This window comes from Cyprinodon variegatus, unplaced genomic scaffold (assembly GCF_000732505.1).
Source record: "Cyprinodon variegatus isolate N-32 unplaced genomic scaffold, C_variegatus-1.0 Scaffold706, whole genome shotgun sequence".
In the NCBI taxonomy this organism is placed as follows: Eukaryota; Metazoa; Chordata; class Actinopteri; order Cyprinodontiformes; family Cyprinodontidae; genus Cyprinodon; species Cyprinodon variegatus.
Window position 1 is genome coordinate 292711 of NW_015151159.1, and position 14688 is coordinate 307398.

Below are 14688 nucleotides of genomic sequence, written 5' to 3' on the forward strand. Positions count from 1 at the left end.
GAAGCCAGTGGTTTCTTGCTTCAGTGAGTCTGCACATCAGCATGTTTGGCTTTGTTAAACCCGGCGGGAATTAGCTTTATCCTTCGGCTGACAATCTTTAATTACATGCATGATTAGTTACAGAACTGGGCTATTTGCAGATGGCTCAGCTCTAAGAGATTATTATTTTCTCTGATGTCTGATGCCAGAAAAGGGTATGTATGTTTTGGAATATGGTTGTCATGTATTGCTAAAAATCCAAACTGTGAGTGTGCATTGGCCAGTTATAAAGCATAGATCACCTTTTTATGGATCAGTAAAATTAGGACTCCGTCTTTGGAAAACACCTGACTGTCCGGCTGTCAGTGGTGTGTCCACGCCTGCTCACTGTGGATTTTTCTTTGATCGGTAAACGGGTGTGGCTTCAGTGTACATTGGTACAGGTCACTGGGCCTTCTTATCATAGTATCTGTAACCCCTATCTATGCTATATTACAATGTCCTTTGCCCTTTGTAATGTCTGTAAGACGGGATATATGATTTGATTAATCAGTTAACTGTCAACGGTGAGGAAGATAAGTTATCCATATTAAGATTTGCACCATGCAGAGCCCTATATGAATGAGATAGGCCCCTCATAAACTTAATAATGTTCTTTTTCACTAAACTAAACACAGGGCAGAGGCCATTTTGAAGAAATCAACTTTTGTTTTTGGGGTTTTTTTCTTGTCTGGCGAGTTATTCTTGTTCTGATTTATGGGTTGTCTCTAATGCCATTTAGCAGGCTTCATTAGAGATTAGTCTAAAACTACATGTGTTGGGTAAATTTATTTAAGAATATGTCTTGTTTTTTTTTTTTTTTTTTTTGTGTGTGTGTGTTGCCTTAAAGATTTCAAGCAAAAGGGAAAACCCCTTTACTTCAAAACAAAAAAACGTCAAAAATGTTTTGTTCACTTGTTGACCTGTACGTAGAGGAATGAAGGTTTGTATGCGAAGGTTGTGTAATGGATGCCAAACTGGTTCTTCTTGCTTTTCAACAGTTCTATTGAAAGGCAGATACTTTTGTAATCCAGTTAGGAAGAATACTAGTTACTGGCTTTCCTTTCTTCCTTACCTGTTGCTTCAACTCTGCTAATGTTGTTACACCATCTTTACCAGGACTCGCAGGAGTAAGGAATACTTTAATGTCATTGGGATTTTCCTTTTAAATAAAAGGAAATAAATTCCTTTTGCATTGTGTTTTGAATTGATGACAATAAGTGTAGAAGTAGTAATGGTAATAATTGTGACAAGGATAGTTGGATCAGAAACAAGATCATGCTTTTGAATATATAAAATGGTAATTAACAAATTCTAAATGAACAAAAATAAAAATCAATCCTCCATAAATATTTCTACAAATAATACTTCCAATTTGTTTTCCTTGGGGATTCCCCCTCCAGGGAAAAAGTTACATTTGTTCCACCCAGATTTCCTATAGGTATGCTATGATAAAGTCGTGTGTTAGTGGACTTTATTAGCTATCACTTTTTGTGGCGTATGGGTTTTGTCAGTCACAGCATGCTGCACATCTATCAATACTATCAAATATGTATTTCTTTTGGTGGGGTTGATGTATGGAACAAATTAGACCAGGAGCTAAAAGATTGTACATTAACAAGGTTTAAAAACATATTTGATAATTATACAATAAAAAAATTATGAAACACGTGAATGCAGTTAAGAGCTGTAAGCATTACCTTTTTTTCCCCCTAAAATGTTATCATTGTAGAATAATAATTTTTTCCTAAAATCATACATTGATATGTATTATAAATGTTAGCCATCTTTTTATCTTTTTTTTTCTTCTGTTTTCTAGTCCAATGTAACTTGGCTTTGGAGCGTGGGCATTATAAGCTTCTTGCTTACACCCCTTTTCAGACTGTTTTAATTTATGTTATATGGGCATATACTGTCTTTATGATACACTTGTATGTCTGAAATGAATAAATAAACACAGGATTTCTATGTTAAAAATTCTATTTTTATTTGGTCCTTTGTAAAAGAAGTTTTTGATAATATTTTATTTATTAAGTATTGTCATGGTGCATTTATGATCCTCAATTTCATTGTGTTTGTAAGAGGGAACATTTTAAAAGTTATAGCATGCATGCTGGAGTTCCTTAAAAGTAACTTGGAACTGGATCATGTCTTCCTGTAATGACCGTCTCAGTTATCTTAAGGCTGTGGAGAAAAAAAGAAATCTCAACCTGATCTATTTTTGCTCTCTTAAGATGACGCCTTCTGTGTTCCCTGCAGCTGACAGGGATGACGTTATGTCTTTGCTCCGATAGGGTAGGGAGAAAGTGGGCGGGGCTTCAGCGGTCTGAGCTTCAGGTGAGATTTAAAGTTTTCGCAACAAGCCGCGGGGGTAGACGTTACTGGAGCGCGTGAAACACAACAAGCCGACCTGTTGGATTCTAACTAACTGGAACATAAAATAAATAGTCTGGACAGATGAAAATACACAGCTCGATGTTTCTGGGAGGAAAAAATGTACTGGGAACAACTTCTCCGTTTAAAGATTGGAAAGGTGAGCGGTAGTTTTTATTTTTATTTTTTAACGCTCGTTAGAGATAGTTGCCTCTGTTGTGAATATATTTCCAAACGTATATACACTCAACAAAAAGAATAAAGCGAAATGCACTTCATAGTTTTCCTCAATGCATGTTCAGCTGCGATCTCTGTTAGTCATCCAGGTGAGACAGTAGCTACTATGATGGTGTGTACTGTTACTTTGATCAGTCATAGCAGCTCTCTGTGTGATTCAGGAATCAGCTCCTCTGAAGGTGATGGACTCATTTTCTCTATTAGGTTTCATCCATTTACTAAAATGAATGAAGAAAAACTCCCTTTGGACTTTTTTTTTTTTTTTTTCCAGTATCTTTAAGGCAGTGAAGAAAATTAGGTCACAGTCTGGAAGGAAGGACAACTGTCGTGATCTACAAAAACTGCTTCAAGCCAAGATTTAAAACCCTGTTGCACCTCATGCACAAATACAATGGAAAAGTTTTAGTTTCACTGGTTTAATTTAGTAAAAAATGTTCTTTACAGAACCTTTACTTATCTGGGTATTAATTGATTAATCAAAAAAAATAATCGACAGATGAATCAATTTGCAAAAGAATCCTAGTAATAATGTTTTTCTTACAGTTTCTTTTCCACTGAACTGATAAATGAGAAGTTAATAGCGGGCATCTTTCTCTTGAGAGAAGCTGTGACCATAAGTTGCCTTTTCAGCTGTCTCACTTTTCCTCTTTTCAAGCAACAAGCCCAAAAAAAAGCAGAAACCTTTTTTTTATCATGTCAGCAAATTTGGCAAGAGCTGACAAAATGCAACTCCAAACTTTTTCCTTCATTATTTAAATGCCTTACCTCATCCCGATGCCCTTTTACCCACTCTAAACTTCCTCTCTGTTTAATCAAGATTGACCGGCTGGAGGTGAGCGGGTTGGGCCAAACACCCCTCGCTGTTTCGTACGGGGCGGACAGCTCCTTCCCTTCCAGTGAGGATGGCACCCCTGACCCTCAGCGCACCAAGCAGGCAATCGCTCAGCTGCAGCAGAAGATCCTCAAGCTCACAGAGCAGATTAAGATTGAGCAGACAGCAAGGGACGACAACGTAGCAGAATACCTCAAGCTCGCCAACAATGCTGACAAACAGCAAAGCACACGTATCAAACAGGTACGGGACTGGATGATTGAATCTTTGAGTGTTTGGTTTAGCATTTTATCACAGTTTCTTGCACAATCGCTACATCCAAAATGAAAGTTTTTATATCGGTTGCTATCGAAAAAAGTTGCTATCAAAAAAGTATTTAGTGTTATTCTTTGTGATTTTATACCTTATGTGGCTCGCAGGTGTTTGAGAAAAAGAACCAGAAGTCGGCGCAGACCATCCAGCAGCTGCAGAGGAAGCTGGAGCACTACCATCGGAAGCTGAGGGAAGTAGAGCACAACGGAATCCCACGCCAGCCCAAGGATGTTTTGCGGGACATGCAGCAGGGCCTGAAGGATGTCGGTGCCAAAGTGAGCGGCTTTAGCGAGGGTGTTGTGGACAGCGTGAAGGGGGGCCTATCCAGCTTCTCCCAGGCTACCCACTCCGCTGCAGGCGCGGTCGTCTCCAAGCCACGGGAGATTGCCTCGCTCATTCGCAACAAATTCGGCAGTGCAGACAACATCCCTAACCTCAAAGACTCGCTAGATGACCCCTCAGTGGAAGAGGGTGTGACAGGAGGAGGCGGACGATCCCTGACTAATGCTGGACATCAGTTCCAGTTGAGTCCCAAATACATTAGTGACGACGACTGCTCTAGTGCTACATCGGGTTCAGCCGGGGCTAACAGCACCACCGGGGCTCCTGGGGGCCCTCCAAGCTCCAAGGGCAACACACTGGAGAGAAGCCAGGGCTCCAGTTTAGACATGCTGCTACAGGAGATGCAGGACTTAAGGGAGGGTCAGACGAGGCTCGAGGAGAGCCTGGAAACTTTGAGGAGCAACTATCAGAGAGACTATACAGTCATTATGGAGGCGCTGCAGGAGGAACGCTACAGGTAACAGAACGGCTTGTCCTATCTCGCATTCCTAGGAAGTTTTTATATGATCACAATCAATGGTTAGGAGGAAATTCCCGCACCTAACCGGAAACCCCTGCTAATTTTAGACACAAATCTATTATTCATCTAAGGTGACATCATCACCAGCAGTAATGATGTTTTTATTTAATATGTCCTACATTAAAAAAAAAAAAAAAAAGCAGTAACAGGCAGTTAATCCATTATTAAAAAATACTATTTACTGCCAACATGAAAACAAGTCACCTTTAATATTTACTCCAAAAAAATAACACCTTTTGGGAAACACATTTAGCTAATTTTACCCCACTTATTATTTTATAAAGCATTATAGTTTTTCTAATTGTTAGACAGCAGCTTGTGTTTTATCTGAGATTCTTAAAATGTGCCAAACATCTCCCACGCCCACGGTTCTTCTCAGTAATCGTTCCTCATTGTTATATCAGCAATTTTCTCAGGACTCCATTTAAACTCTGGCCTTGAAACACACATTCACATTGCTAAGGAATGCTTTGACATGAGGGCACTAACATTGAGCCCAGATGAAGAATTTTTGGACATTCTTCTTCCTAAAATGTCCCGGCCCAGAGCAGCATCTGTTTTTTTTTTTTTTGTTTGTTTGTTTTTTTTTATTCTGTAAAGCTAAAATAATTTCCACTTTGCAGGACTGATAAGTCAGGTTTATTCCCGTCTGTTGCAACAAAATAAAACACCCATAAACAACCTGACCTACAATAACTCCTCAGCAACTAAATCCAACGATTAAATCCCTACAACTGAAAATTACCGTTATTGGTGTTAGCTTTAGCTGTTAACGGAGAGCCAGGCATTTACCAAGATATTTATTTAACGCTAAATCTAAGCTATGAATGCCTTTCAAAATAAGAGACTTGGTAAATAGTAGGTTGAATTATAAAGGGATTAGGTTTTAGGCCAATGCTAGCCATCATATGATTACTTTAAACTTTCAAGACAAAGCTAACAGGTACTCCATGTGAATAATTATTGGAGTAGGTTTCAAATACCTATTTGCATATGATAGTAATCACCATGGTTGCTAATTTAAATTTCAGTGAGTAATGTTAATAAAAAGTAATGTCTCTTTGAAATAATAACATTAATACAAAAAATATATATTGTAAATATTTTCTACACATTTCTGAATTCAAATAAGATATTACTGAAAAAAACTGAAAAAACTATAGTGTTTGGCTTTTAAGTTGAAGCCCACAGATGCTCATCAAAATAAAATATTTCGATAGGATTAATTATCCAGGTGATTATTCTCCAGATTCCAACTATTAAGGGACCTAAACTAGAAATTAAAAACTTTTCCTGTTGATTTCCTTTTTCTTTTCGTAATGAAGGAAAAAAAAAAAAACTAATGCAGAACTCTTTAATGGAAATTTATCTAATTCCATTGTTTACACTAAAGGTTCTGTTTAATTGAATTCCTTGCTCTGTGCTCAGGCCACAATGTCCTGTATTTTAGGTTAGGATAGTTGCTAAAGATCAAATTTTATACTTTATTGCAAGTTATTCTAATACATAAGGGAGCTGATGTTTTCCTGACGATAAATAAAGGTATGGACGTGGAGTCTTTTGTGAATTTTGTCTTTCCAATTATCTGAGACCCAAACAAAGGGAGTACAGATCCCCCTCCTCTTAATGAGCATTCTCCATTGGCCAGTCTCACAACAGTAGCTCTCCCTGTGATTGGCCAGTTGGATGAGGAGATGAGTAAGCAGGTCCTAATCTTATCAGCACAGGTCATCAGGGCTGTTAGGTACCATGTTGTCAAATGCCCTCTGGCCTGTTTCTTCTAAAGTCTACATCTTTTTTTTTGTTTTCGCTCTATTTCGGGTGGGAGCTAATTATGGCTCGGGTGCTGACACCTGCTTTCTCCGTGTGCGTCTCTAGGTGTGAGCGTTTGGAGGAACAGTTGAACGACCTGACAGAGCTCCATCAGAATGAGATCCTCAACCTCAAACAGGAGCTGGTCAGCATGGAGGAGAAGATCGCTTACCAGTCCTATGAGAGAGCTCGAGACATCCAGGTGGGTTTCTGAGACCTCTGTCCATATGCAGCTCATCCATGTTACAAATAATCATCTGCTTTGAGAGAAACCTGCCAGAATTCTACTAAAAAATACTCAGATTCAAATATTAAGTTGATGATTAATAAAGAAAGTTATTTCTCATTTCTGTAATGAGTTAAGGCAGCAATTACAATACTGCATTGTTAAAATAGAAATATAGCTTGTGCAGTTTTTAGGAAGCTTCTTTTTTTTTTTAAGTGTTTTAATTGATTTTGTGGTCACTAATTGCTCCTCTCTTATCGCACCCACAAAAGCTATTAAGTGTTTTCTAGTTACTGTGGAGATAAGGATGATAAATGACCATTCATGGTGTGCAGGCTTTTACTAATTGCTTGCTCCTTTTAATCTGCTTATTTACCTTTTAATTCGGGGCTATAGCATAGTCCTTGTTATGGCTCCTTTGCTATCACATGTGGTATGCCTGCATGGTTTCCTGTTTTTAAAGCAGTTGTGAGCTAATATGGGCTAGTCGGGCGCGTGTTCAACTAAGGTGGTCACACACCCTGCAACAGTCAGTGGCATTATCTCACCATGCATATTGATAGTGTAAACAGGAAGTTCTGCCCAAGGAATTCAGTTTGTCCAGCAGGTTTTCTGTTTGTCCAAAACAAAAGCACTTCCTTGTAAGAGACTCTCATTACTCATCCTTGCCTGCTGTCTGTGAGGGCTTGAGTTTTAGTCTTTTATTTTATTTTTATAAATGATCCTGCATAACTCACTCTTGTTAAAGTTGTTTCTCGCTCCATTTCCTTTCCCTGGCAACAGAAGAATGTAAAGATACACCTCTATTGACCAGCTAATACTATGGGTCCTTTAAAAATAAGTAAACAGTTGAAAATGATGCAGAGAGAGAAACCGATAAGGCTGCAGGTCTCGTTTGCAGAAGCGATTAACTTTTGGGGTTATTCCCAATAAAACGATAAACAAGTTGAAATGTCTCAATTCCAAAAATTAAAAAAAGCAGCAAATAATCTACTCTTAATTAATAAACACCTTACAACGAAAGAGAAATATCCAACCTGGTAAGATGGGGAGGAAGAGGGTGGTCCAAAAAGATGTTTCTCTTCCGTAAGAAAAGACATTCTGTAACAAGTCAGGATTTTATTAATCAGGCTTTTGATAACAGTCTGCAGGTTATTGATTATTTTTCTCCCTAGCAATACTTGGTTTTGTTTCTCATTAAAGTTGATTCTTGCTATTAAGCGTTGTCATTTCAGGAAGCAGAATGTGTACTGCAGCTTTTACAGCGAAAGTCTTTGAGCTTTTAGATTTGATACATATTCGTAAAGACTCAGGCATCATGGCTGGCTTTTCTGAACTGCTGGAGAAGCTAATCCCAGCTTTACTGAACTGTGTTATCTGTCCAAATTAGGTTATCGCATCCTGTTTTACTGAATAACCTAAAACATTTAACACATTTTTAATAAAATCAAGTAAAAGTTAGTAGTTTGATCAGTTTACAGAGGTGAATTGTATACACTTGTTAAGAAACGGTAAAAAGTAACACTGGAGGTTACTTGTGTTTTATGTTGGCTGTGTGATCTTATTTGAAAGTATCACTTTTCAAAAATAAAGTGAAACATGCAGAAACTCAGTTTTGTTGATTTAGAGTTTATGTAAAATATAACCATCCCAGAAATGCTGCTGTGGGGTTGTGTGTACAGTAGCAGCCTTTCATAATAGCCCTTCCTAGTCAAACGCAAGCCGAATGGCAGCCTACTCCCCTGCAACTCCATGAACCCAACATACTTTTTGATTTTACTTTTTTACTCTGACTCCACCCTGTCAATGAATTACAGCGTCTGACCAGGAGATGATGCTTCTCTTTAGATCTTAATGTCCACAAATCATGACAGACAGAACATTTTAGTACAAATATTGATGTTTTAAAAGGAATTTTAGGGGACCAGCCAAGGTCCCATCAAGGAAAGTGGGGAAATTTTGAATGGCTACTACTGTATGTGTGTGAAAGTGCAATATGGGTTATCGACCTTAAAAGCAATATTAATATCTGTTATGCATATCGGACCAAAGGGTTTAAGACGTGTTTGCTGAAGATTTCCCGGCTTTTTTTTTTTTATTGGGGTAAAAAATGTTGGACCTCTGTCAGTACTCTCCTGTTTGGCAATGATGCTAAGGTATGTTTCATGTGACACCCTGCTATATTTTTTATGAAGTTCTGTTTTAAACAGGACAGGCTGCAAATAAACAGCTGTCAACAACAGAGGGGAACTCTGTGGATCCATCCTGCTGCGTGTTTACTTTGAGTTGCTGCTTTTATTTATAAAAATGGTCACTTGGCTAACCTTTTTTTTCCCCTTTTTCCTGTCTATCTCCACAGGAGGCTCTGGAAGCGTGTCAGACCAGGATCTCCAAGATGGAGCTCCAGCAGCAGCATCAGCAGGTTGTCCAGTTGGAGGGGCTGGAAAATGCCACAGCCCGGACCCTCCTGGGAAAACTTATCAATGTCCTGCTGGCCCTTATGGCCGTCCTTCTGGTATTTGTCTCAACTGTGGCCAACTGCGTGGTCCCGCTGATGAGGACGCGCTCGCGCTCCATCTCCACCATTCTCGTCGTTCTCCTGCTGGCCTTCCTGTGGAGAAACTGGGACGCTCTGTCGGGCTACACGCACCGTGCACTGAAGCCCCCCGGATGACTAGATGGGCAAATCGCTTTGGTCTCACCCGATGATAAAACTGTCATTGCAGTCACGCAAGAGTTTCAGAGAATGTGATTACATTAGGATGGCTGTTTAGCCGTGTACTCTGAGCACATTTGGTGACAACCTGAAACTAAGATAAAGAGGAAGAGTCAGCGAGCAGCGGAAGACGCTCACTCTGAGGAAGGAAGAGACTGTTTACAGAAAATAAAACAACATGGTGTTATCCATCACAGGAAGCAACATTGTACTGTTTTTATCTATAGATTTTAACCAATTTTAATGTTATTTCTAATATTATTTTATTTCCACTGTTATTTTATTCAGTACCATGTAGCATTATGACCTTCTCTCTCCACATAAGAGGACAGTTTAGTCAGGAAACTGGGCTGACACCTCGCCCTTAAGGTCCAGTCTAATTTTATACGCATGAGGGAATGTGGTTGATTGCTTTTTAAGAGAAGAAGAAAACCCTTACCTTACTGTGATTGGTGGATTGGAACCACGATTATGAACTTAAATGGGAGATGGTCCAGTTTTGCTGTGATGAACTGGTTCAGAAGGACTGAATATGACTTGAGATGTGGTGTTTTCTTAGCATTTCTACTTGTTTGCACCACCTGCTTTAAATTATCTTCCTTTTTAGGTGATAAAGTTTGATTAATGATTGTTATGAATGACAGATGTAGACTTAAAACGACATGCTGCTCACCGTTTAAAAGAAAAAGGCACATCAGTAGAGAGCATCTGTCGATTCTCAAGCATCTGCCATATATAAGAAACATGGAAACAAAGCCTCTTGATGTCATTAAGAACATTACATGCAAACCAGTTTTGCTGTGAAAAGCAATGACAGAGTGATGTTGTCCATGTAAAATCAATTTGCAGGATAATTGCCTCCCACCTGCCAGATTTGATATGATCAGTGAAGGAAAGAGATCGCTGGTGCTCATCCAGCTCCATCCCAGTTGATTCGGGAGCGACGCTGCCTAAAATCGACACTATACGTCATCTCCACTGCCATGCAGATGAACACTGCCTGTATTTAACGCTGTATTTAAACATCCTTCCAGCATATGAACTGTGTCTTTGTTTTGTTTTTTTACAAGCACTAATTCTGTATACGTTAACACCCAGTGCCAAAACCTGAGGTAAACCAGGGGGTGACTGAGCATACTGAACGGTGGCACAGTTAAGATGAAGCTCTGGATTTTTCACATTGGTCATGAATGTATGCTGCTGGGCTGTCAGGGATGCAGCTTGTTGGGGAAACCATTCCTTATCTGAACATAACCTTACTGCAGAGCTACAGCTGTGTGTTTCTGCACCTTTGTCTTGACGAGTTCAATTCATGAATCCATGAGCCTTTCTAGGTCTGTTTTGTTCTCATCATGTCAGAGGCACCCCAATATGTACTAGAAACCATCCTCCCTGATTTTCAGTGGCAGATTATTAGTTTGATCATCCGAACTGTACAGCTGCACTTTAGCACTGCGTGTGACGGCACATAGGTCCAGCTGAAGTTAAGCGATGCTTTGATAGAGACTTAAAGCTGACTCAGGTCAGGTTCGTGGTCACCTTTGTTAAAAATGACTTGTGTGTGACTGTGTCTAAATCAAAGTAAAACTTGACTCCCCTCAAGATAAACAGATTTAAAAATTATATTTTTTCATCTGTTTCTATTTTGCGATGAGAAGACCATTGGGTGAGCTGAACATTAACCTTGCATGACTTTCTCTGTAACACCTATTGTGTAGGGTTTTGTGCTAAACCACTTCAGTGCCTTCTGATGTCCTTTTCTAAGTGTGAAATAAATAAAGTGCATTCCCAACTAAGCTTTGTTTCAACTGTTCCTGTCATTTGTTTTGAGATGCATTAGAGTAGGTTAGAGTAGAGTATAAAGTAGGTTCATGTACTGTTGGGAAGATAACTATTAAGCATGAATCAAGTTTTTTTTAACTAAATATGTTTTAGTAGGGCGATATGATTTAAAAATAAGATTTTATTTTTTCATAACAAATCTATTTTTTGTCTTCCCTATAAAAAGAGATGAAATTACTTTTAAAGATCAGCTTTTTAACTGTTTATTTCAATCACTCATTGGGTGGAGTCCTGCTTCATGAAGATGTAACAAGGCATTTATTTATGGAAAAACTACACCTGCTTATTTCAAAACTCTTTAAAAGTTTTATTTTTAAGCCTTTTTTTTTTTACAAAGTTTAACAATACAGAAAAAATGTATGGAAAATGTAAACGTGGTTCACTTCTTGACAGCAATGTATTTCTGACATTATTTTTAAACATACTAGATTTTTTAGGAAGGATAAATTATTCACATGCCTACAGTTATGCAACTACAGTTGGATATTTTTCTTAACTGCCAATTTTCAGCATTAACTTCCTCATTCAGTTACTTATAAATTGAGCCATAAGACAGAACAATGTGTGATGATCTGGTTCAGAGATGTGATGGTCACTAATTTCTCCTAATTTTTACACAGTATGAAAATCAAGGGTTCAATCTGTAACTTGAGGAGAAAAAATACCATAAAAAAAGCTTAGCCTTTAGAAGAACCTTTAATGCTCATGCAGCAGAAGGAATGTAATGCTATCAACATGTTTCCAAGAGTCAAGAGGGGAGCTAGAAGTAGCTTTCATCCAGTAATTCAAACAGAGCCACACTGTGGAAAAAAAGACAGGAAAGAGACAAACAACCCAATAATCATTAAACCCACAGTGTAGCACAGTGGTAGGAGCATTACCCTATGGGGGTTCTTAGTACATCTGGGACTGAAAATGAGGAAAATCGTGAAGATTTTGAAAGAAAATCTGAAGCACTCGGTACCAACAGACGCATTGTTGCTGGTTCTGGTTCATTTTGTCTTTTGAAATAAAAATGGTTTGAAACATATGTAACTGCCAGACTTTCCTCTAAAGAGTCACTCCCAGCCCATTAGAAATTTGAGTAATGAGCTAAGGTCAAAGGTCCATGCCAGGAGAGCATCAAATATGCAGGAGTGTCAAACTTCTAAGGTTTAGTTAGTTATGAGTCTTTTGAAGTTCGGGTTAGTAGACAGCTGACTGATGAGAATAATCCATAAAGGAGTCACAATATATGATGGGTCACAGAATATATACATATGTATATATAATATATAAAAAATGACAAAAGTTGTCTCAGAATATGGTGTATTCTTTGCTTGTCCTCAACTGATTTGTTGAAAGTTTAGAGACTTAAATGTTGTTTTATGTTAAATTAAAAATATATATATATTCTATATATTATATTTTATATTTTCCATAAAGTTAGTTTTCTGGGTTAAGATTTTTTTTTATACCTGTCCTGATGTTTCTATTCCATCCACCAGATGGCGCTCTCTTACCTTGCATGTCAGTCATGCCCGAGACGCTTAGGCGTTATTAGTGCAATAAAATGCTTCCAAACACATATGACTGTGGTTTCTTATCAAGACGGAAGCAGAGCAGGTTAGGTGCTAAATAGGTCAGAGCTGTGGAAGTAGCCTATTCTCATGATAAAAGCGCAAACTCATTTAACTTCTACTAAGGATTTATGATGCTGACCCGTCTGGCCCAACCTTCAACCCTCCTAAACTCCTCACCCCCCCACCTGCATCTTACTTAAATGCGTGTTGCATTTTTAAGTTAATAATGATGCACTTTATCACCTTCCTCCTCTTCCACGCTGTCAGATTTGATGCGCATGGCTGTGCGCCAAAGGAAACACTGGTGGTGCTCTTATCTGTCCAGCTGAAAGCTGCAAGTGGTGACCGTGGGAGGGAGGGGAGTTGTTGTCCCCCAGAGGAGTCCACGGCAAATTGGCAGAGAGCGATTCCACACGATTTAGCATCAACTTTAATTATTGCGTGTATTCAGAGATAACACTTCTCTGGCTCCCCTGCAAACTGATTTATGCAGCGTCTGACGCACCGGTTTGTCGCTCCACAACAAAGTGTTCGGTTCAGAGATGAGAGAGAGAGAGAGAGCATATGCACAGTCCAAAAATGCAAACCATATTCCATTTTTGGGAGGGATGGGGAGGGCGCATGTGTTTGAGCGTAAATATTTATGACTTGAAAGGAATCTGCGGTGGATGTCAGAGCCCGGAAAGGTGCGCTTTACGCGTCCATCTGGTTGCACTTTCACGGTTCTTACCGCGCCTTCTGTGCCCAGAACGGAACCCTCCGGATCTGCAGAACTAATCTGAGAGTCGGGCGATTTGGAGAGCACAGAAGGTGGGATGGTGACCCGTCATTAACCTCAATATGAGCGGAACAACCATGCCAAGATGGTGATGGAGGCTCATCTTGATAGGGCCGTCAGATGGCCACATGTATTCATACAAGTACATTATTGGGAGCTGATAGATTAACGCACCTCTGCTAAAACACCCGGTTTTGGCATCAAGATAAAACATTGATTGATTTTTTTTAAATGTATCTTTGGTCTTTTTTTCGGTAACAGCAAGTAATGTAAATCTGGTAAAGGTGTTTTAGCAGACTTTTCCCACATTGTTCCAAATGTACCTCCAGCCTTTTGCTTTGGCCCCAGTTTAGAAAGGTTAGAGGGCCTCTGTGAGTCAGGAGAGGTGTAACCCCCCCTAAAAAAAATCCAAAAGACACAACAGGCACTGGTCAGTAAGGCTGTTAAGAGATGTTTTTAGCACGTCACAGTGGTTTATATTCTATATGTGCTGGAAACACCTATAAATATATGTGTGCATTATCCAATCCATTATCCAATAGTGTGCATTACCAGATGACCAAGACAGAAGTCACCACAGGGTCAGTTGCAATGGAATGGGGAGTGACAGAATGTTTTGGTACTGCAGATGATGACAAGCATACCTCCCCCTTTCACTGGAGAGAAAAAGCAAGCAGATTTCAGAGCTACTCTAGGATTTATTGGATGACCAAAGTTGGGGATAAAAGTATTTTTCTTATAAAGGAGTTAAAAGTTTACTTTTAGTTAGTATTTGAATCAATATTGTATGTATCTAGATAACTGGGTTAAGTTAGGTCATTATTTGTTTTATCAGTTGTTTTATCATGGCTGACAGGAAGTGGGAGTTGGATATTTTATTTAAGAGCAAATTTGGTTAATTTTTTTATTCAATATATTGCATTTAATCAGTTCCATCGTTTCGGTGTCTTTATATATGATTGTGGCAGAAATCTTGGTGTCATGATGGACTCAGAGCTGAACCTTCACAGGCGCATAAAGGCTGTTACCAGGTCAGCCTTTTATCACCTGAAGAACATTTCCAGGATGAAAAGACTGATGTCCAAGCAGGATCTAGAAACACTCATTCATGCATTTAT

General features: G+C 39.0%; 1 protein-coding gene across 5 annotated transcripts in view; it reads left to right on the forward strand.

Moving 5' to 3' along the window:
- The window catches only part of tmcc1 (transmembrane and coiled-coil domain family 1), a 56588-nt gene extending 45413 nt beyond the window's left edge, over window positions 1-11175 (forward strand). For 4 of the 5 annotated variants that reach the window (XM_015394749.1, XM_015394750.1, XM_015394748.1 and 1 more), the window contains 4 exons: window positions 3446-3703; window positions 3880-4571; window positions 6513-6648; window positions 9032-11175. In XM_015394749.1, coding sequence (XP_015250235.1) covers window positions 3446-3703; window positions 3880-4571; window positions 6513-6648; window positions 9032-9346 — 1401 coding nt within the window. In that variant the 3' untranslated portion in view covers window positions 9347-11175. Of the gene's footprint in view, window positions 1-2362; window positions 2552-3445; window positions 3704-3879; window positions 4572-6512; window positions 6649-9031 lie in introns of those variants that run through there. The other variant, XM_015394752.1, reaches the window with a different exon arrangement.
- The last annotated feature ends 3513 nt before the right edge of the window (window positions 11176-14688 follow it).